The sequence below is a fragment of the Pteronotus mesoamericanus genome, unplaced genomic scaffold (assembly GCF_021234165.1).
Source record: "Pteronotus mesoamericanus isolate MK-2021 breed Mesoamerican mustached bat unplaced genomic scaffold, CSHL_Meso_final scaffold_651, whole genome shotgun sequence".
Taxonomy (NCBI): Eukaryota; Metazoa; Chordata; class Mammalia; order Chiroptera; family Mormoopidae; genus Pteronotus; species Pteronotus mesoamericanus.
In genome coordinates, this window is record NW_026555325.1 from 26,712,751 (window position 1) to 26,737,857 (window position 25,107).

Here is a 25,107-nt window from a genome sequence, read left to right on the forward strand (position 1 = left end):
TGACCACCTTCTCCAAACACGGAGTGTCTCACTCTAGTCTGGCCGCATGAGCTTTCATGTGGCTCCTCAGATGTGCCAGGGTGTCCCTGCCTCAGGATGGCTTCATTTGCTCTTGGAATGCTCTTCTAGTAACTTAAGTCTTACTCCCTCATTTTCTTCAGGTCATTGCTCAAATGCCACCTTTTTGATAAGTTCCTCCTTGACCCCCAACACTTACTCCTTTTCCCAGCCTGATCTTCATAATCAGCATTTAATAGTTCTCTGACATAGCATATACTTGGCCTATTTACCTTATTTATTGTCTACTTCCACCAGGGTTGACTATAAGGGCAGGAATTTTTTTCCCTCCTATTTTGCTCACTGCTGTCATCTCTCAAACAATGTCTAGCTCATAGAAGTTTCTCAAATACTTGTTGACTGAATGATATAATGAATGAAATACTGCCCTTTTCATTTATAAACAAAAGGACTTGGATAAACTTGGACTAGGAGAGTACCTAAAGCTTGCGTCATCCCAATATTTATGAGGCAATGCAAGTATACCAAGGGAAGCAAATTAGTTCATAGGATTCTTTCAGTCCTTATGCCTTGCTACACACCAAGAAAAATGTAGCAAATTTTTCTATTTTGTAATTTTGTAAAATTTCTGCCAAAGAAAAGAGGAAGCTTGTCCTCAAAGAGAAAAATGTGAGTTATTGCCAACTGTGTTAGGTCATCTCACAGGAAAAGAAGCAGAGTTATTCCAGTGGCAGGCAATTGATGGAACACAAGTTTTAGTAAGGTTAACTCCTCTTAACAAAGGAGGCAGAACAAGGTGGCTGCAGACTGGCCTTACTTGAAGTCTAACCATTAAACTTCACACCAGTTGGTAGATAGCTATTGTCACCAACCTCATTCCCCTCATTAATCTGGTCCCTCCTCTAGAACTCTTCTGACATCTCCATAATAAAGCAAAAAGGATTAATGACTGCCACCCAAGCCCAGATTTTAATTCAGAGTCACTAAAGCTAATTCTGATTAAATCTGAGGGTCACCTCCACCCTCATTGGCATCAGGTGGCTCCTCAGTTGCTGCTTGGAGTTTTAAAATAATTAGAAGATCATTGGCCATCCATTAGCTGAGAAAGAAATGTAGTGATGGATGGAAAGTATTTAAATATCATTTTCAGTAGAATAAAAAGTTTAAATTAAAAGCTTTCTTACTGATATGTCTGTGTCCTGAAACTTTTACTTGTTATTTATAAAAGGAACAAATTTAGCAGTCATTAGGAAAAAGACCAAAAATACTCCTAAAACAATGTGGTGTTTACTTTTTAAAATATTGATTAAACATCAAAAGCAGTAGATGTCATTTTCTTTCTTGATGCATTCACTTTTATAAAACCCTATTAAATCATGCCTCATTCCTATCACAGGAGTTTATCGGTAAGAACACAGTAGGTGATTAGTAAGTACATGTTGAATGCATGAATAATGGCAGAATTTGGTTTTCCTCATAGCTCTCCCTTGGAAACTTCTTTCCCATGTTTTGACTGACTGTTTTTATGAGGCCTATGATAAAAAACTGCTGCCTCTTTTAGGACAGATTTCCAATCACTGTCATTTATTGGTCTTTTTTATTACCTGATAACAACAGTCACAACATGAATTTCTCAGACAATAGGGTCTGTTTGGGAATTAGAGCTCTTAAATTTTTGTTATAACATAATAAAGCAGACAGCATAGAAATAAAAAAGAAACATTTATATACGAACATTCAGAAATGTATATGAACCTACCCACAACTCAAAGACAGAATAGAAATAGACTCATATATTTCATTTATCACCCTGGGGGTTTTAGGACAAACTAACTTTGTATACAGGCTATTTATTTATCTATGGATAAAGGATTTAAAATTAAAAAAAACAAACAGATTTCAAGTTCACAAACCCTAAAAAACTTCAATAGCATCTATGAAGACAGTTGACAAGATAATGCATTTATAGAAAGGTAAAGCCTGGAACACTTTGGTGGAGCACATTTTATAATTTTATTCTGTAAGATTTATCCTCCTTACTGTATTGTGTGTGTATCATGAAAGTAAATGGATGTGTATTTTCTAGCGCTGCAAATGAATCAAGGAGACTAAGAATAAAGACATTAGGGGAAGAGAGCACTGTAGTCTGAGTGATGCCAGGGAGACTATGCGACCTGTCATAACTAGATTCCATGCCAATTAATGGTTAAAACTTATTATGCTAGTGAAAGACAAATACCATTTGATCTCACCTATAAGAGGACCATAATGAACAAAACAAAGAAATGAGCAAAATAGAACCAGTGGCATGGAAACAAGGAACAGACTGACAGAGACCAGAGGGGGGGAGGGGGATGGAGGGATAAGCGTGGAAGAAAGAGGAAGGGACTTGTCAAGGGACACATATAAACGACCCATGGACGTTGGTAACAGTGTGGGGATAGACTGTGGGAGTTGGGGGAGGGGAGGGCGGGGGAGGAGGGCAAAGGGGGAGAAACTGGGACAACTGTAATAGAACAAAATATTTTTTTAAATAACTTATTAAGCTTATAGCAAAAATGTAAATTTAACAACTGATATAAGATGGGCTAAAGGCAGGAGTTTTCACGGAATAAGAATAGTGACTTTAGATAATCAGCAACAGGTTAATTAATGACAGGAATGTCAGTTTTGTGCCCACATAGGAGTGATATTAGTGTTAGCATTCAAGGAAATAGCTTAATATATATTTCTTACTGTCCCTTAAGACAGAGAGGCAAACTTTTCTGTTTGTTTGTTTGTTTGTTTATTTGTTCAAAGATACTATTAGAATATAATTTCAATTAACTAAAGAGCAGCCAAGGAAAGTTAAGGGAATAAAAATCAAACTTGGAGTTATTTTGTGGTAACTCAAAATGTTACTTATTAAGACCAAAATGGAGGAATCCCTGGGCCTACAAAAAGAAATATTCCGTATCTACTGCAAATATCCCTTTCTTGGGCAAAAGCCTGCAGAAAAAGAAAGGGAATCTAAGTTAGAAGATCTAAAAGTTTCTAAAAAAAATTGTAGCCAAGAGAACATGTGTGTAATGAAGGATATAAGTAGAAAACATACATACAATATTGGAGAGGTTCCTAACCCAAGAATAACTACTGCTAAAAAGCAGACCTGCTAAGCTACCACAATTATTTCCTATATAAAATTAAAAAAAAAAAAAAAGAAAAAAAAAGAGAGAGAGAAGGCAAAGAAGGCCACCGATGCCTAAGCAATAGCATTCTTAGACCCTATTCATTTTGTATACTCCAGGATATGCTCCTAATTGTCTCCAACAGCTCTGCTCTTGCTTTAGTCAGGGCTGAGCGGCCTGGGTGATTTTGAGTGGGAGTTTGTCTAACCGGAGAGAGACTTCTGGAGGGTTTGCAAGCTGGAAGGCAGCCTGGAGTAATGGTTACCAGGTGAGCTTTGGAGACAATGCCACGGCTTGCACCAAGGAGCATGGCGTTCATTGTCTCTGCAGTCTTCAGAGAAAAAAATAAGAGTACCTACCTCAAAAAAGGCTGGGACGTTTCAGTGAAATCATGTGTGAAAAACTTAGCACAGTGCCTAGCATACAGTATGCAATCCATAAATATTAGCTAACATTATTGCACATAATTTGTCTATTTTAAATTATGTGGAAGTGATCTGTAAATAAAATAAGCAGATTATAGTTATAGAGCAGAAGGTATGGATGAAGGAGGTATTTATTCTAAAACTACTTCTCTTTAGTGACAACGAAAGTGGGAGTCCTATTAGAGTGAGTCTCGGTTATAACGAATCTTAAGACCTCACAGCACACAACATTCAGGAAGTAGTTCACTAGATAAGCATTCTGTGTAATTCACATGTAAAACTCCACCTTTAAGTCACCCCAGGCAGCTTCATCTTACCCTAAAAGAAATTCAATAAATCCTAAATATTTAACACCAGTTGGTTAAATTTTAGTGATGAGTACATGGATGTGTATTATAGTATATAATTTCAAATATTTCATAAATATAATGTGAACTAAAATGAAAAAACTGCTTAAGACTGTCTTTAGCTTTTCCCACCAAGACATATTTTCTTTGGTCAGATTATGACTAAAATTTAAAAAAGGAGTTGAGATTAAATTATTTTTTAGCCCATAGGGTTAAAAACCAAGAAAACAGAGAGGTGTCTGCTAACTAGGGGAAAAATACTTGGGTTAATAATTAGAGATATTCAATTATTTACTTTAGTTAATGTCACTAAATCTGCTTGCCACTAGGGAAAAGTGCATCTCTAACAGGAATGCATATCAGTGAATTTTATGGCCTGTGAAAAGGAAAACACCACACAGAGAAAGAGTACACTAGCAAAAGTGGCAAGGTCAAGCTGAAAACCATGCTAGATAGGTAATCCCTGAGAATTCACACCCAGATTAGAATTCATTGTTTCAAAAGGAAAGTAAATTTAGCTGAAGAAAATAGAATTGAATGGCTTGCAATAGATTTGCTGAACACTAACTCTGTATTAGTTATTATATCACTTATGAATCACAGTTGAATTATACGATGTGGGTCATTTAAATCACTGTATTCTGGATATGAGTCAAATGAAAGAATACAAATTGAAAAATAAGAAAAAACTGAATAAAAAATAAAAATACAGGGGCCCAACTTCAATAATGTTACTAAATGTTTCTATTAGAAGCTTTTGGGTTTTAATTTCTGTTTATAATATGATTCCCACATGTGAGAAGGGGTGGGGTTAAAGGAAACAATCCCTTAAAATTGTGTTAATATTCATATAGATCTTTTTCTTCTGAAGGGACAGACTTATATTATCCTTCTCCAGCCTGGACATCTTCAATACGTGCTATGAAATATTATTAAATATCTTAAAATCAACATTAGCTATACCCTAACTTACTGTTATATCACAGTGACTGAACTGTTATATAACTGAAGGTCAAGCTGTAACTCTCTTCATGGAAGAATTCTTTCTAACAACTTTACAACTCAGGCAACAAATCAATTTTCTTACACTTCAAAACATATAACTATAATAATATAATAAGTGTAGTATAGAAGTATGAGGCATTGTTTTAAATTTGCAAAACAGGTACAGCTGGGAAAGCAAGTTTTTTGTCACAATAAAATCACTTTTATTATTAATTTGATTGTAAAATTACACAATACTATATGAAATACAAACAATGCACATGTTGATGAAAAAGAGAAAAAAAATCACTGTGAATAACAACAAATACAGGTTACCTCACAGGCATTTTGGTGTCCAACCTTTTACGTATCTTTTTTACCTGCTTATACACACACATGCATATGTGCACATTTTGCCTTGTATTGGATAAAAGCATGCATGCCAGTTTCTTCCTTTGTTTATGATTTTTTTAAAAATAAAAGTTATCTTTTGGTGGGCCCACGGCAATTTATTTTGCTGCCCTGAACCTCCTTTTTCTATACCCTTTTTTCCTTTGAGAAGTACTTCCTTTCCAATTCCACCCAAAACTAGAATTTATGTATTCTATTTTCTTACACTCTCTATAAACCTGTTTTAAGATTTTTTATGGATAGGACTGAAAGTCTCAGCCTGCATAGGTCAACTTAGATTTTAAAAAATCATGGCATATGAAAGTGAATAGGCGTAAGAAATAGGGGTGACATTTCAGGTACCATACGACTATAATTACAGAAAAGAGAACAGGGCCCAGAGCTCTTAAATCCATAGACGTAAGCATTCACCTATTATGCCACTTTTAAGGTTGTTCCTATCAATCTGCCAAAATAAATTCTTTGAAAGGTAGCAATGAGAGCTGGATTCACTGACAGAGCCTAAACACCACCACCACTTGTAATTTGTGCCATTTGGGGTTACTAACTAAAATTATATTCCTTCAGAGGATTCTGAATGACCAAACTTGATGTTAGATTTTTCTCAAAATCATCTAGTTTTAAACTCCTCATTAGCCAATGATAACAGCTGTATCCTCTGTTTAACAAGCTCATTTACCTGAGAATATCTTTCTCAAACTTTGTATCTTCTACTTCTTTTTAGTGACGCCTTTAGTGAAGAACTTGTGTTGACTTTTGTGGTACAGTCATGAGTTGAGGTAGAAGATTGTCAGTGTTTCATTTTGTCATTGTACTTTAGGGTTTAAAAATCCTCAGAAGAGTAATACCAGGACCATCTGATCAATGCTGACCAAACCAAAAGTCTATGTGACAAAGTACTTTCATTTTTTAAAGGTCAATTTTAAAAGACAACAGAAGAGTAAAATAATTTTATAATACTAGAGGTGAAAGACTTTTGAAAACTTAGTTACAAAATCTTACTCTACAGAGGAGAAACCCAAGCCATAATGTAGTTCACTGACTTGCTCCAGGTAGAAGGCAAAGAGTATGAAGAGAAAAATGACAATGACAAACAAGAATTTAATAGACTGCCCTGGCTTGGTGGCTCAGTTGGTTGAAGCACCATCCCATAAACCAAAAGGTTAAGTGTTCAATCCCTGGTCAGGGCACTTACCTAGGTTGTGCGTTTGATCCCTGGTCGGGGTGCATAAGGGAGGCAACAAATCAATGTTTCTCTCTCACATCAATGTTTCTCTCTGCCCCCCTCCCGCCCCCACTGTTCCTCTCTCTAAAATCAACAAACGCATCCTTGGGTGATGATTGAAAAAAAAAAAAAAGAATTTAATAGACCTCTTAGGAGAATCTAAGATTATCTCTCAAGCTAGGCTAGGGCTTCTTCTGCCACAACAAACTTCCTTTCCAGCCTTCTCCATTCATATCACAAAACACCACCACCACTGAAACCAAAAAAACTCCCAACCAAACAAAAAACGGTACAACTGTTTTATACCCCTGCAAGGTTTTTGCATTTCTTTTCCTGAAGCAATCTGTGCTTTCATTTCATCAACCCTACAATACTTTGAAATAGCATATAACTTAGCCTTATCAGCGATAATTGCTTACTCATAGCATTTTTTAAATGCCCAAAGATGAGAGCCTACCTCCATAATACATCTTGAATGAAAAAAGACATGATGAATCAAGAAAAAGCCGAGTCAGGATCAAGTTAATAGGACAGAGGATGGTGGTAAGTAACCATGGTTTTCTGTGGTCATAGTGATAAGACAAAAAAGTGTCGAGGGTAGGGAAGCAAAATGCCAAACATCTATAGGTTCACTGAGTTTAGGGCCTCTAGCAGATTAAAGCAGCAATCACAGGAACAAGCCAGGACCATCTCAGTTCATCTGAGAAAGGAAGTCAAGGCTGCATAGTAGGCATCATCCTAGTGATCCCACAGTTTTTATCGCTGAGGCTCTAAAATCAGGCCTGCTTTCTCTCTGCTTTGGCCTCCGTTAATATATGCTGCTTACCAGTGAAAGGCATGTTTCCTCCATGAGATCCCAAATGTCACACTAGGAAGACTAAATGAATGTAATACTACAAGAACTTGTAAAGAAAGACTCCTAACACTGATTATTTTCAATGCTATTTTATTAAGTCAGTACGCACATCAGAGAGGCACACATTTTGTATACTACAATAGCATGTGGATGAGATCCACACTAATTTCGAAGTTAACCTATTGTTTTTTTAATAATACTGTACTTTAAAATTTAACAACTTTATAATGAACATAGTCCCTTATATTTAGGTCAAGGGTAAAGCTGGCAGAAACCTAAAAAGTAATGGCTCAGAGGACTTTTGTAAACATTAAATGAGTAATGTGCTTAGAACTTTCTCCGAAATATTAGTGTTACATAAGCACTAATCATTACTTATACTACTGTGATTAGGAATCTTTGAAAATCTGATGAAAACTACAATGAGAAAATATATCTCATATGTAGGAAAGCCATAAAAGAGAAAGCAGATTAAATACTGTATAGCCTTGGTGGATTTCTCTACTGAATGAAACAAGTCATATTTTTGGAAGTACAGACAGCTGTATCCCCTATATCAAACTGAAAATGTCATGGCAACCACTGTTCCTAGGCAATTGTAGAATTATGTATGTGGTACACTTTCTATACAGTAAATATAAGTGGAAAGTGGAGGGGGGAAATCAAATGCTATATGGAGAAAAATCTAAAAAGAGGTATATTTTTTAAAGATTACAAATACATGCTCTATTACAACCACCTTAATGACTGTGTAAAACTAGGATTAAAGCTCATTAAGTGAAACTAAGATAAAATATAAACACATTTCATAAACATATAACCATCTATCATCTGCTTATAAACCATAGTAAATATTAAAAGATAAAATTGGGTAAAAGATGAATAATGTCAAATATTTTTAAAAACAATTAAGTCAGTTGTCAAAAGAGTAATACTCAAGTATTAAACTTGCATAATACTGGATGGTAAAATATTTCAATTTCTCAATATGTGAGTGTTTGTCTGCAGTAGAATGCAAAAGGAGACCAAATGAAAAGCCCAATCTAGATAATTCCTTACTGTGTTTCCAGGCAAAAGCAAATATCCAAAAGAAAATGAGGTCCCGTGCTAGTAGCCTGGGAGAAACTGCTCTCCATTATATATACACACAACTCCAAGTAGCAATACCACACTAAATGTGCAAAATGAAGAATTTGCTCAAAGGTTCTGTGAATTCTATGAGGCGAGATTACACACAACTTCTAACTTTTTTCCTGTTCTTCAAATGTAAAATAGTGTTAAAAGGCTAATTTGTCAATAATACCGGGACATACTTTGGACACTAATTTTATTAAATGTGCTTTGCACAGACACTTGGTTAGCAGATAGAGTGCAGAAACTAAATTTCTGAATTTAGTGTCAATCCCAGAATTCCAAGTCATTTTCAATTCTAGTCCATGTCCTTGTGTCTGACTTGTCATGTGTGAAATAAATGACAATCTTATGTAAATAACTATATCCAATAGGCTTATTGTAAATAACTATGCCACAATAATATGCATACAATAATGCATGTGATGTGATCCATACAGATAAGGGCTTGCGCCAACTAGGACATATGTTGTGACACAAACGGCATTTCAAATCTTCCAGCAGAATTATGTTCACATAATGCTCAAAAAGTACCAGGAAAAACTGCCAGAAAATTTCTAACTGGATAATTTTCTTCTCCAAATGAACATTTCTATAGAAGACATTATATTCACTTTTGTAAGGAAAAGGACACAAGGCTTGAAATCGTGTGAAAGAGAATACAGAGAAATTCTAGAGGTATGAAAAGGACACCATAGCAATGAACTATGTATCTTCAAAATATATTCTTTAGGTGAATAAAATAATTTTAGAAGCAGTATTGTTTTAAAAAAAAAAGGTTAGGATAAATTATTTTACTAACTTGGATCTTCTTCGGAAACTGCACAATCAGTTGCCAAATTTAGCTCAGAAAATCAACAGCCTTTCATGTGAATAGTTTCCGTTTATTTATTTTCAGTTTGAGCTCCAAAATCACTATCCAAATACCTTAATTTGCCAGTATTGAGAAATGCCTTAGAAAAATGAGGCAAATTATTATCTAAAAAGTAGAAAATAGATGTTGACAGAATTTTTTCTAAGCTGAAGACAGAATGACTTATCTATAAGCCTAAGGCAACATAATACCAATGACTACTTAAAAGAACACTAAAATGAAATAAATCTCAAAATGAATGAAACTGTGTTAATTATATATCACTTTGTCATGCATTACTGTTATTTATCTCTCTAGCTCTATTTTTTGGTACTTCACCCACAAGAGATAAGCATTTCTATTTCTAATATACTGTAACTATTTCCAATATTTTCTTTATTTTTTATTAAAGGACGCTTTGGGGGAAAAAAAATTAGGAAAAGCAGAATGCTGTAGTTCTGTTAAACAGCGCACCCTTGTGGTTTACTTTACCTCCTAAACAATAACAATTACAGGATAAGAACGTGGCCAGTATTCTCAATGGTCTTGGAAATGATTTTGTCATTTTTTCCCAGTTATTTTTTCCTAGCGTGAATTATTTTCAATCATTAAAAATAGCTTTTTTAAAAATTTAAAATTAAAAACTGAACTGTTAAAATACAGGGTCCGGCAGAAGTAACACCATTGAGTGTGGCTGTTAGGGTACATGAATACCTCACACGAGATGGACAGCAGTTGGAACATTTCACCTAAAATGCCTTATGGTGTGTTTGAGTATGATATTGTTTTGTTACAGAACTACATGCTTATGATTTTGTAATAAAAGATTTTGTAATAAAAAGGGGCATTATTTCTGCTGGCCCCTGTAGCTATGTCTATAGCGATAATGACTATCTTTGATTTTAAATTTAAAACAAGCAAAGAGTAAAATAAGCAAAATTCACCCATAAACTTATGGTTTTGCTAAATTTCCTGAATATTCGCATTTGGCTATATAAAAAAGTTTCAATTCAGGGGTCAATTTTATTTATATATATTAGGGAATATATGAGCGGGGACAGACACAAAAACGGTGAGTGTTGTAGAAACCCATCTGTATCAGTGTACCAGCTGGCATTGTTGTGAGAGGCTGCGTTCATCTTCAGTGAATTTTTTTTGAAGCTTCTTTCATTGTGTTTGCCCATTTCATTGTGGGTGATTTACGAGCACACCTGCCCACACCACGGTGAGTGTGCAGCAGTTTTTTGACCAGAAATGGCATGACGCCTGTGCCCCACCCTCTCTATTCCCCTGATCTGGCCCCGAGTGACATTTTGTTTCCCTGGATGAAAAAAGTCTTCTAAGGGAAATGTTTTGCCAACGTGGAATAAAAAAAAAAAAAAAAAAAAAAAAAAAATGGCAGAAGCACTAAAAGGCATCAATATTAACAAGTTTACAAACTGTCTTGAGCAGTGGAAAAAAGATCTCAATACGTGTATTGCATCAAATAGAGAGTACTTTGAAGGTAACTGAAGTTTAAACATGTAAGAATAAGTACACAATTTTGTATATATAAAGTCCAGGCGGTTTTTTGGGCTCTGCTCTTGTACACTACATTTTAGTTATTGGTCTTTAATATTTCAATATAACCTTAACAAAATTATGGCTTTTCTGTAAAAGCTTATGGAAAACATTGCCAAGAATTACTTGGGCCAATTACTATATAGAAAATGTAAGCAATTTTTAAGTTATGCAAGTACTTCTGAAAATTTACCATATAAACACATGAAATACTAAAATGCAGTGATATTATGAGTGCAGACATTCTCACAGGATATACCCAGCTGTGTAAATGCTGTGGTGAAAGTTTCCTTATGAATTCTCTATGTTACCATATTTCCTGAGGAACACAATTCTGGCCCTCTAGTAGGGGAGAGGAAAAAAAAGAAAATTAACAAAGTTAAAAAGCTTTAAACAATAACATAAGCCTAACATTTATGTTTAGATGATGGGGTACTTACCCCATATCATGTATATAATACATCAATGAAATGTTATACAGCCTTTGAAAAGGGGAAGTCCTTTATATACTGATAAGTATCTAAAACACTCAATTCAGTACCAAAAGGTGAATTATAACAGAGTACATATAGCATAGGACCACCATCCACCTAAAAAAAATATGTAGCATGACTATTGGCTTGAATATTCATAAACTGTGTCTGGAAAGATACACAAGAAACTGTTAGTAGTGGTTGCCTCTATGCAGAAGAATTTGGTTGGGTGCAAAGTAGGAAAAAAGGATTTTCACTGTGTTTTCTTTTTTTTCTTTATAAATATGTATCATATAAATATAATACCTGCACACACATTCATATATTAAGATCAAGAAAAGGCAGAAGAGAGACAGATTCAGAGAGAGTAACATCACTCTGTGATGGAATCTTTAGAAAATTCTCCATGAAGCAGGTAAAAGAACAGGTATAATTTGAATGGGTGAGTAGGAATAAAGAGATGGAGGTTGGGGTCACTTTATTCAGAAAGGATAGAAAACTAGATTTTGCATGAATGACAAGTCAAATCCTCCAGGAAGAGTTGAAAGCATACTGAAAATTATGAGAAAGTTTAAAAATAAAACTGTGATTCTGCACAGCAACAGAAACCACTAACAAAATGAAGAGACAACCTACAGAAAGGGAGGAAATATTTGCAAAGCATATATTTGATAAAGGGTTAATGTCCAAAATATATAAAGAACTCATATAATTCAATAGCAAAACAAACGGTGCAATTAAAAATGGGCAGAGGAATGGAATTGAAATTTTTCCAAAGAAGATATACAAAAATGGCCAACAGGTACATGAAAAAGTGTTCAATACCATTAATCATTAAGGAAATGCAAATCAAAACCACAATAGCACCTTCCACCTGTTAAGTCACAGGGATTAAAGTACAGCAGAGGGAATATAGTCAATGATATTTTAATGATGATATATGGTGTCAGATGGATACTAGACTTATTGGGGTGATCATTTCATAAGTTATATAAATGTCTAATCACTATGTTGTACACCTGAAACTAATATAATATTGTATGTTAACTGTAATTGAAAAAAATTTTAAACTATCCTTTTTTTAAAGAAGAGATGAGTGATGCTAAGAAAAAAAGGAGCCCATGTCAGTGCTGGGGGAATGTAAATTGGTGCAGCCACTGTAGAAAACTGTATGGAGGTTTCTCAAATAATTCAAAACAGAATTTTGATATGATCCAGATATCTCACTTCTGGGTGTGTATCCAAAGAAAATGAGAAAGGGATACTGAAGAGATACCAGCGCTTCCATGTTTAATGCAGCATAGCATTAGCTATTAGTAACAGCTAATACATGGGAAACAACCTGAGTGTCCATTTATGGATAAATACATAAAGACAACGTGAATATATATACACACATATAGATGTGTATGTGTATATATACACATATACACATATATAGATATATACACAGCTATATGTATATACATAAATACATACATATGTATACATACATATAAATACATACACAATGGAATATTATTTAGCCATGAGAAAGAAGAAAATCCTGCCATTTGTGACAACATGGACAGAGCTTGAGGACAGTACAAAATGAAACAAGCCAGACAGAGAGAGACAAATCTGCATGGTATCACTTATATGTGGAATCTAAAAAAATCAAACTCATAGAAAAAGAGAATGGAAAAGGTTGCTGGGGGGGTGAAGGAAATAGGGAAAGGCTGGTAAAATGGGACAAACTCAGCTGTAAGATGAATAGATCTGAGGATCTAATGTAAAACATGGTGACTATAGCTGATAACACTGTTACATAATGAAATTTGCTACAAGAGTAGGACTTAAATTCTCTCTCTCACTCTTACCGGTGATCTCTCACAGCAGAGAAGTGAGGTGATGGATGTGTTAATTAATTAGATGGTAGGAAGTCCTTCACAATGTATACATATTTCAAATCACCACGATGTACATTTTAAATATCTTACAATTTTATTTGTCAATAAAGCTGCAAAGAAAGAAAGGAAAGAAAAACCAACAAAGGAAAAGAAAAGAAAAACCCTCCCCTCAAAATTATGATCAATTGTAGAGGATCCTGAATGCCCAGAAAGTAACAGTAAATGGCCAGCTATCCAAAGTCTCTGAAGGGGGAAGTGCTAATTACAGAACATAAATGTAGCAACTTGCCACATTCTTTTTATAATGAAGACAAGGAATGGGGAGATAAGTTAAGTAGTAGTTTCTGCCCTGGATTTCCCTTGGATATGACTTCAGGACAGAGAATGAAAGTAAGGGACAAGGAGACGTTATGAAGACTGAAGGAGTGTTCACTAACTGGATGTAAAAAGAGAGAGAAACATCAAAGGTGATCTTGAGCTTTTCAATATCGGAGGAAAAAAGTGAGTTTGATTTCAAAAATGCTGATTTTCAGGTAGTGATGAGTCAATAAGCAATCATGAGTTTGAACTACAACTGGAAATACATTGGGATTAGAATTACAAAATTGATGTATTAGTTTCTTGGGGCTGCGATAACTAATTAACATAACTGGGTGGCTTAAAAGAACAAAGGTTTATTCTTTCAAAGCTCTGGAAGCCACAAGTCTGAAATCAAGGTGTTGGCTGGGCCATAACCCTCTGAAAGCATTACGGGAGGATCCTTCCATGCCTTTCCCAGCTTCTGGTGGCTCCTGGCATTCTCTGGTTTGTGGTATCAAAACTCCAATATCTGCCTCCACGGTCACATCATCGCATTCTCTTTTCTGTCTCTGTGCCTGTGTCTCTTCTTATTAGGATGCTAGTCATTGGATTTGGGCCCAACCTAAATCCAAGATGACCTCATCTCTAACTACTTGATTAAATCTGCAAAAACTATGTTTAAATAAGGTCACAGTCACAAGGTACTGGGAGTTAGGACTGGGACATATCTTTTGGGGGGGGCATTATTCAAATGATTAAATTAATAGCTCAACAAAGAACAGATGTTTTCTCTAAAATAGTAAATATAGGCTAATACCACGGATTCAGGTGCTTCCAAATTTAGAAAATGGGTAAAGGTAGTAGTGTCAAAAAAAAAGAAGAGAGAGAGAGAGAGAGAGAGACGGAGAGTGAGCAAGCGAGCTGAGCTATCAGAAGAAAATCAGAACCAGAGAAGAAAGAAAAATCAAGACCAAGGGCTCATCTGTTAAATCTAATATAGCCAAGAAGTTGAAGAAATAAGTGCTGCGATGCCTAGGAAGGCATGAATTCACATGAACATACACGTGCACGTGGACACATTCACAAACAGAACCATAGCTTAATCGTTAAGAACTTTTATAATGAATAAATAAAAAATGGTTCAACTCCTCTAGGGAAAAACAAATAATCCTGGGTCCTAATAAACAATACATCAAAGAACTAGCCAGATGGCCAGATCAAAAGAAAAAATTAATTAGGAAATTGTATAAAGATGTCTAGTTTGCCAAAGGCAATACACTAAAAACAAAAATAAAGATTGCTTAACATAGGGACATCAACTGGTCACAGAGCGGAGGGTGTGAATCAAAAGAAATAGTTTTTGGTGAGATTACTGGTAGCATGGCCTAGAATTTTAAGAAACAGGCTATTGGAAAGACAGCGTAGACCTCTTTGGGATACAACCACAAAGAAAGTTTACTGAAATAGATTGGATGAGGACAGCTGGAATAAAGATTTGTGAGTACTGGCTAAGGCTTCTTTCTCTATGAAGAAAAAGACAGACTTTGGTAGTTACTCAAGAGTATTTTAAGTTATACTCCTATGACAGTTTTCTGGTAATTAAAAATGGAAAACAATCCTGACAATGCTACCTTTTAAATAGTAAGTCACGTTAGGACTTACTGTGAAGCCATAAAAATGAAGTCTTTAGCAACCCTGACTTGGCCTCTGCTTAGCTCACTGAGTTTCAGTCTGTTTCTTGCTCACCCCCAGGCATGCCATATTTTGCATCGTTGAATGTGGTTTCTCTTCACTGACCAATGCACTTCCACACATATTTTAAGACTGAACACAAGAATCATCTCTTCTGTGAACACTTCACCCAACTACCAAGTAGTCACCCTGGAAAACTTGTAAGTGGTTTTATCATTTGAAAAAAGAATTATCCTTCTGATTTGTAAGATGAGATTTTCTACCACAACCTAATTAGATAAGAGAAGCTTCATAGAAATAAAAAAAAAAATAGCTTACTAGGTGACTTTCCAAATAACTACTGAGTTAAAGCATATTTTGTTTCTATCATAGTAGCTATTTATTTTCCTAAAGATAAATATGATAAATTACAATTAAAATCTACAGTTATCTTTTTTTAAGTTAAGGAAACACAGAAATATTCATTAGTTTGTTGGGAAAAGTAAAATTTCCCAACCTGAGCATTGAGTTTACTAAGCTCCGAGGGAGGGATCAAACCCTTCACCTCTTATAAGAAAGCATCTCAGCATTTCAAATATCTCAAAATGAAATCTATTAAATTTACTCAAATCATTTATCTGATTAAAAGCAACAAATATATGACCTGGTGTTCAATTTATTTAAAATTTCACTTATAGTTTTCATGAATAAAGCAAGGAAAATACAGATTTTATGGGCATGAAAAGTAGTTTTGCAAATGGATTTCCACAAAACAGCATAATCCAGGAAAAACTGGGATAAAAGCGGAGCAATAATAAGAAAGTTTGGGGAAAAGGTACACTTAGAACAGTGCTTTGAACACAAAAATATATAAAAGTAACTGCAATATAATTTATGTAAAGACATTTAAAATAAATTATAGAGTAGCTATGTACTAGGCAGACACCAGTATATCTATCTCCCCCCAAGACTCTTTGAGTAACGTCAAAAACATACAAGTATATCTAGTCAGAAAATCATGAAAGTGACACAAGGACTGTGTTGCTGTTAAAAAATAAACAAAACAAAACAAAACCCCCTGTTGTTCAAAAATAAGTATTTCCATTCCTAATATATACAAGCAAGATCCTCCGGTGAGGCCTTAATACACCAGGACTTTAAGGTTTATGGATGATTTATTTGCTTGAATGTGAAAGCTACTTAAAATCAATATATTTATTCTTTACTGCATCACAGAACTGTACGTACATAGCAGATCTCCTCCCAGTATCAACCTTAGTAACTATTTATTCACCTTACTACATATCAGTAACTATTACTAACCTAATTAGTATCCTATGTGAAAAAAGACAAGTTAGGTAAGGTTCCGGGCCCTATCCTAAAACAAAAGAAAACAAAATTACGCACCTTATCGGTTTCATCCACACTCGCGGATTTCACTACACAAGAAGTTGACCTCTCCTGGATGTGAGCCAGGTTCTGGGGGACACTCTGAGATGCTGTCATCGGAGGCAGCGGAGCCCGCCTCTTCTTGGGCGCATCCGATGGCAGGGTGTTTGAAATGTATGTTTTGGAAATGGTATTGGACCTTGTAAAAGTCGGGCGATTATTACTCACTAGAGGGGTTGCTGGGGCACTGGCAGTCTAATAAAGAATGAAAAGGCAAAATCTACAGGTAAATTCAAGATAAACAGCACATACGATTAAACGCAGATTAAAAGGCTCTTATAAAATGATAAATAAGGAAATACTTACCTGATCTCGCTTTTTCTTACTGCGTTGAAAAAAGCCAAAAAACCCTTTATTTTCTTTCTCCTTCATAATGTCTAAATTTTGTGATATTTGGCAGGAGTCTAAAAGAGAAAAAAAGCACCCCTTCAGCTCCAAGTTTCTCTCAATTTCTTTCCTTTGAAAATTTTACGTAGTTATAAAAGCTACTAATTATGATCTACTATGAACCATGTACCCTGCTAAGCACCTTGTATCTTATTTAATTCTCAAAGCAACAGGTAAATTTAGTAGTATTGCTCCTACTTCACAACAGAGGAAACTGAAGCTTAGAGAAACTAAGATACTTAGCTTGGGACCAATAATGAAGAAATTACAGAGCTCTGACAAACTCAATTCTTTGTGACTCAAAATTTGTGTTCTATCATTACCAACATTCAAAGTAAAAATCTTTGAATTAAATGAAATATGAAACTGCTATATTCAGTTTTTCCCTTTGTTTATTTTGAATATATTTTTGTGTCAGAGGTAAACTATACAATATTTTCTGTTCCAAACATGATTAATTATAGCTACTTAGTACCTTGTTATATAATTCATGAACAATATTTGTTTATCCCAGTGGTTCTCCACTGGGGATGATCTCCCCACACCCCTACCCCGGAGAACATCTGACAGTGCTGGGGACAATTTTGGTTGTTACCCCTGGGGGTGGGGGAGGAGAATGTGTTATTGGTATCTGCTGGGTAGAGGCCAGTGATGCTCCTAAACATACTACAGCGTCCAAGACAGCCCCTCAACAACAAAGAATTATCTGACCCTAGATGTTAATAGCGCAGAAATTGGGAAATCACACTTTATCAGAACGGCAAATGTTGAACCTCAAGGTTGCATATGTAATACTTCATTTTCGAAAATGTATTTCCTAATGTCAAATGAAAGGACCTCCAAACAATGACAAACCCAGTATTGCTGAGTCACCCTGGTCCAGATTGCCTTTCTACCATTTCCCACTAAAAGGAACTCGGATTGCTTAAGAATCGTTGATTCTTTGTCACTATCGAAGAATGAATAAGCTGCTCCTGGAATAACTCGTCATATCAGAGAGAAAGCAATCAAAATTTACTACGCTGGTTTTAAAAGAACCAATCAATCTCATATGGTTCCTACTGGCAAAAGTCTAGACAATCTGGGTATCTTAAGAGTAACTCAGTAAGTAAAACATACCACATGCATAATTCCATGCACTCATAGCCATACTAACAAAGTAACTGATCCTTATCCTTCATCTTTGTGTAATGCTAGGGAACCATTATTTTAAAAACTAATGAAGGGTAAGAATCACACTTTCTTGCCTTTTCTTCATGAATTCTACCTAGATAGAAAGAGAGCAGACATGGGGAAATTTACTTTCTTAAAAATATCTCAACTAATAATTAAGGAAAGTTTGCAACAGATTGTGACGATTTTTCAACTCCTAATTGACTAAAATATAGGTAATAATTTTCTATGGCTAACATCAAAAAAGATAACTTGTCATTATATGTCTGCTAATTGAAGTACACAATACCACCTATGAAGATTCTTGCCAAAAATATCTCAGCAGGTCTGATCAAGATTCTAGGTTTAACGATCAATTTATAGGAGATATGATAAAGAAACATGCTCAGTGGTATCACAGGATGCAATTAGCAACATTCTGAAAGTGGGAGACTCTGTAAGACAAATGACCTTGTTTACTCAATACATAAATTGAAATTTAAAAAAAATAGAGAAATAAGGGGTGGGAATCTGTAAATTTTTAAAAACATTTCTCGTAAGAAACACTGGGTTTTATGGTAAATCACAGTATAATTTCAGTGACATAGGAAACAAAGGACTCTATATAAAATCTGGTGGGATATAGCTAAAGCAGTAGTTAGGGGGAAATATGTAGTCTGAAATAAATTTATATCTTAAACACATACTTATCATTTAGGGGTAAATGTATAGTATTTTTACTGAAAAAGAATGTTAAAAAAATTACATTATGACAGTGTAGGGGCTATCCCAGGAAAGCAAATCTAGTTAATGCCAATAACTAAATTAATGCAATATGCCTTAATAACATATTAAAGGAAAACTATATTTCACAAAATAAAACTTTAAATCGGATGCTGCAAATCTTAAACAAGCAGTATGAATTTGGTACAATGAGTTTATTGACAATGCTAACAACTAATAATAGTCAACATGTGGATAGCACATTATGGTTAATGATTTTTTACATGTCTAATTTATTTCTTGGAACAATTCTGTTAGGGACTATCATAAGTTACCATTCTGAGCTTTTTTCCTAGGTTTGAGGATGTAAAGAAATAGAAGTGGGTGGTATCATCCCATTACATATCTGAGGACCTCGGTGACTAGAGAGTTTGAATGACTTACACCAAGATACATGGACATTAAGTGGTACAACTGAAACTGATCCACTTAAAGATGACTTATAATACCCTTAACTTTTTAAAAAGAAGTGCTACTATTTCCTTTTAAGATAGAATCCTCCACTAATTGTATGTAGACATACAATTAAATTTAGTTGGAGTAGCAGATGGAAAATTCACATGCTGGTGCAGTGCAATAAATATAACCAGATTATTTCATATAGTTATTTTTGGAAAAGTAATTTCCAGATGCCCATTCATCCTCTATACCAGTTAACCCCTAAGTCTTCACTTAATGCTCAATGTCAGGGATCACTGCAAATTAGAGTTAAGAACTAAGACAAAGAAGGGCTTCAGCTTACTTAGAAAGCAACTCAAATACTATTATTTTTTGTTTCCAGTTGAGAGGCTATAACTAATGGCATGCAAAGTTCTAAGCCTCCTGATAACATAAGATAAAATTAGGAGATGGGGATATTTACAGCACTTAGACTGGCCTTGTCAATTCTGACACTATAATAACAGCTTTCTTAATTTTCCTATTCTATTGTCTCATGATTATGTTCGTAACATTTAATACTCTGAATAAATCACATACATTTTTGGCTGGAAGAGGTATTAGAAGTCAATGCATTCAATACCTTCAAAATGAGCCAACAAAATGATGGAATTCACTTTGGGTTATGTACATGGAAAATGGCAAAGTTAGGAGCAAATGTGAAGTACAAGTAATGGAATATTGTAGTTAGAAAGACCAGCAAAGACAACTTTTTCCAGTTTCTTTATTATGATGAAAGTAGAAGGTTAGATCCAGAGAGATAAAGCTGTTTGCCCTATCTACTTGTCAAATGAGCTTGACATCTCATGTTATGTCAATTAAAATGCCTGCCCTGTGATTAACCAGTATATACTTAAGAAATTTCAGCTCCTTTGACCAGGTTCATATTTACAACAGGCACTAATAATAAATAATCATGCTATTATCTATGTGGGCTTAATTCTTGGAATAGGGAGGCTCATGGTGCTCTGGAAAAATTGAAAGTGGGAAAAAAAAATTCTAATAACAAACAATGTGTACAGTTTATTGTGTGTGTGTTTTTAGTAGGGTGGTAATTATTAAAGTACTCAACTATCTCAGCTTATCCCTTTTTAATGAAGGAAGAAGATTTCCAGACTTTATTATTATTGGCTATTTTTAATAAAGTTTGCACTATGAAAGTAATACATTCCAATTATAAAATTTTGTAATATAAATAAAAAAAGGATGAAAAGTAACCCATGGCCCTAACACCCAAAGGTAACCACTATAAAAATTTTTTATGTACTTACTTTCAGAAATTTTATGTAATAGTTTTTTACAACTGAATTAAACATATTTAAATGCTTTAAAAGCTCATTTTGGTATAAGCCATTCTTCAAGTTATTATAGAATATTCACAAACAACTTAATGGTTGCAAAAATTTCCTATGATAAATGTATCCTGTTTATTATGAATAATAGTTCAATAAAAATAATCTAAGCTCTTTTCACAGTACCACCAAACTACCAGCATTTGTACTCAATAAAGATCCTAGCAAAATCATTTTTTTCTTGTCTAAGAATCAAGAGTATATTTTCACATCTTAGGTTAATATTAATTTTAAAACAATTATTGAAATGTAATTATTGTATTAAAGTTCAGAATCAAGGAGGGCCTGGCCTTATAAATTATTTTTCAGGAAATAAAACACTAAGATTGTCTAAATTAAAATCTTGTACACATTAGTGATATTAAGAAAACAGGTAAAATTAGAAGCTTATTTTCAATTTACCCAACAGAAAAGGAGATTTTATGTTATAATTTGTTTCTACTGATTCATATGTCTTACCTTGTAAAGATGATTTATTGAAGGCAGTAACAGAAGTGGCTACAGAGGAGGGGGTAAAAGAGGGTAAATTGACTTAAAGATGATGTTTGTTTAAGTGTATAACATCACTGAGTTGAAATAGTTGTCTACAGATTTACATAAAGCCTCGATCTCAGGATAAAGTTTGAACTTCTCTAAGCACAGAAGATGTAGTCATCTCCTTTATTAGACTTTTTATTTCTCCTAATAAAACAGATTCATATTAAACAACTAAGCTTTCATTTCTCTATTAGACATCATGAAAACCAACATTATCTAAGATCTCCAAATTTTAATATACTAAATTTTTATATAGATTAATACTGCAAACTATTTCTATTTAGAAAGCTTTTGAAATTAAACTGATTCATTTCATAAGCCAGTTGGTTTTAGGTGCTGACATTAGAAAAAATTTAGCAAGAAACTTCCAAACTTAAATGATAGTTAAGATGCAGACAAAATCATAGTAAGTCTACAGTAATTCACACTTGATTAGAACAACAATGAAATTAGAAGTAAATTTGTATTTTCTGTTTAAATACCAAAGCCACAAAGAATTAAGTTAAATTCCACCAAAAAAAATATTCATAGGTAGATGGAAATGTGTAAAATGTGATGACAGCTAAAAGAGGCAAGTTTTTATTTCAATTTCAATAACTGAAAATTATATTATATTTAGTTTTCTTATTTCTAATGCCATGTACTGACTTCGATCTACAGGATCCATTCAAGTGCCATTATGAACTTGACAAAAACTATATATAAACACAATATACACACATATATACATACAGGGTTTGGCAAAAGTAGGTTTATGGTTGTTTGTATGAAAAATAATACAATAATTAAATAATAATGCAAGAATAAATTGTGTTTCAGGTACTCACAACTGTAAACCTACGTTTGCCCAACCTTCCATATGCGCATCCTGTCAAATGAGTAAAATGAGCCTTACCTTTGCTGACATCCATGGCATATAATTCTCTTAGTCCCAGGTCATTAAGAGATTTTGTCAAGTCGAGGGGCTCTTGAGACTGATAATCCTTCAATAACAGGGTATGTAATGGATCAAACTCACATTTGCTGCATATAATGGGGGCAAGTTCTTGAAGTGATGCATGCGGGTTAACTCTCACTATTGTCTTCTGTGTTTTCTTAAAATTGATCACAACTCTCACAGTTTTCTGAAACAGAGATTAAAGCCATAGTTATACCATAATTTGCCGAAATAAACCTAATTCTGATTAATATTATTCCTAAATCCAAATCAGAGTCTTAGAAACAGTTTGCTTATTAAATAATCTAGATTAAATTCACAACCCTTGTAAAGTATTAAGTAGATTTAAATCCAAAAATAATAATAGATATTTTTTGTTCTTTAAAATATTTACTTTCAAATTAACAAATACATAATACAGGGTTATGCATGTTTTATTCTATCTTTTATTTGAGGAATATTATCTTTTAATAGTTTTTAGTTGTCTCAATAAAAAAGTAGTATTTTGGTTAAAACACTAAAAATTTTTAACTTCTCTCCATTTGAAATAAGTTAAGTGAGATAATACATATAAGAGCATAGCACCTCGCACATAGTAAATTATCAATAAAAAACATTAGCTATTATGACTATCTATTGTTGTGACTATATTACTACTATTTTGGCTAATTTTAACATATTAGTAAAAAATATTAAAATGTTCCTAATTTAGATATTTAATGCTACAATGCAAAATTACTGAGATTTTTAAGCATTTTATCATTTTAATATAACTGAATTAAATCCTGAGTATAAACAGAACTTTGAAACATGGGACCATGCTAAGTGAAATCTACAGATTGCAGATCCTCAAAGCTTAATATGAATTCATAAAACTGAAACACCACATATGATTCCATGTTATAGCATAAATGCTATTTCTAAGTAGTCCACATACCTAGATATATAATCCACTACCCTAATTAATATTTAATAGTTAATCACATATTGAAGAAAGCAAGTATGTTTTAGGATTATAAAAATATTAACTTTCTTTATAAACAGTTTTTTAAGAATATGAAGAAAATATGAGAATATATATACTCATTTGTCAAGGAACTATTAATATATAAACCTCTATATATTTTCTAAAGTTTTAAATGGTTGTTGTTGTTCCTGATGAAAGACTATTTCTTGAAACCCATAAGCTTGTACTTCTATTGCTTATGGAATAAAACCAGTTATATCAAGAATTGATGACACTTGAATATTATGGTTAGAAGTTTTTGCTTAAAATACATACATTTCAGAAAACTGAGCCATTGCAAAGCTCAAATGAACAATAATGTAAAATTCAGTACGTTACAGCCACCGCTTACCAAGTAAATGAAGCCAAAAAGTTATTTTAATAAATTCTTAAATAAAATCTTTTAAGTTTACTTTGAAAATCACAGAGGTAGAAGTAGTGAGCCATGGAAGAAGTGAGCCAGCTGGGATGCGTGGACTCAGGAAACAAGTTACAGAGGCAAAAGAAGGGCCCTTGGAGCCTAGGAGAGAGAGAGCAGAGACATGCCTAAAGGAAGAAGGGATGCGGGGGGCGGGGTGAGGGGTGAGAAAGGGAGGGAGAGACCCAAATGAGTTTTCATTAAAAGGTTCTAAAACCTTTCTTGATGTATAAAATACTTTTTAAAAGAGTAGCTTAAAATACAGATATTCATAATTGTCAGATTCTAATACTGTCATATAGATCACTTTAGAGCATCTAAACTCTAAAGTATTCCCTGAATTCTACTTAACCCAAGGATCAATAACCAACTGAATCCTAAACAAAGTGGTCTAGGGAAACATGACAGCCATATTCACCTGAAATTTGACCAGGAAAGGCAATTTATATTTTATTTATAATGGACTGAAAATCAACTTAGTATTGTAGCCATAAGATATCAAAATCTACAGTGAAATTCTTACCTCTGGTATTATAGGTGTAGGTTTTTTCTTATCCAAAATTTTTGGCTTTAAAATTACTTTCTCCACCTCCAACATCCCTACTGGTGTGTTTGGCTTAAATTTAATGGGCTTCTTTTCAGCTGACAGCAGATCAATTGTGTAACTTGATGGGTTCAAGTGATACTGGGCACAGAGGAATATCAACAAATCCATCATAGGTTTACTGTAAAACAAGAGCAATGCTGATCATAACACAGTTTCATCAACTGCCAAAGTTACTGTTTCATGCATTTTTCTTAGGGCCTCTTGTTTTCAATATATATAATAAAACAAGGCAACAAATTGGAAAGTGTGAAAGCAGCTTAACAATCTAACTACTTATATTTAAGCAGACAAAATTATAGTTTTTAAAATGTCCTGAGTAGTAGTCAAAATAGCTTGGACCCCAGTGTTGGTTCTAAAATCATCTATATTTTATCTGCCAAATTGTCTTCAGCTTATAAATTTCAGATGGAAAAGTCCTTTACTTACCCAAGAACAGTCACTTAGGTTAGCAGATGCTCCTTCACAATATTATTTAAAATACTAACAATCTTTAGTTACAAATTGATTATAACCCAAAGTTCTGATAAGAATAAAGCATTAAGAAGAGCCACCACCATTTGCACTTTGAAAAGCATAGTAAATGTCTACATGGGTAAGCATACATAATCCCAAAGAAAAGTGTAGCTCAAATTTCTTAATTCATTCAAACATATTTAATATTTCCTAGGCATTAGACACACAGCACAAATGTGTGGCATACCTGCTCCCATCGATCTAATACTCTACCAGAT

General features: G+C 34.0%; 1 protein-coding gene across 4 annotated transcripts in view; it reads right to left on the reverse strand.

The window, feature by feature from the left end:
• Positions 1–25,107, reverse strand: part of COBLL1 (cordon-bleu WH2 repeat protein like 1) — a 153,775-nt gene that overhangs the window by 24,371 nt on the left and 104,297 nt on the right. For 3 of the 4 annotated variants that reach the window (XM_054562571.1, XM_054562572.1, XM_054562574.1), the window contains 5 exons: positions 24,293–24,494; positions 22,304–22,532; positions 21,331–21,369; positions 17,066–17,163; positions 16,718–16,954 (listed from right to left, as the gene is read on the reverse strand). In XM_054562571.1, coding sequence (XP_054418546.1) covers positions 16,718–16,954; positions 17,066–17,163; positions 21,331–21,369; positions 22,304–22,532; positions 24,293–24,494 — 805 coding nt within the window. The remainder of the gene's footprint in view (positions 1–16,717; positions 16,955–17,065; positions 17,164–21,330; positions 21,370–22,303; positions 22,533–24,292; positions 24,495–25,107) is intronic. The other variant, XM_054562573.1, reaches the window with a different exon arrangement.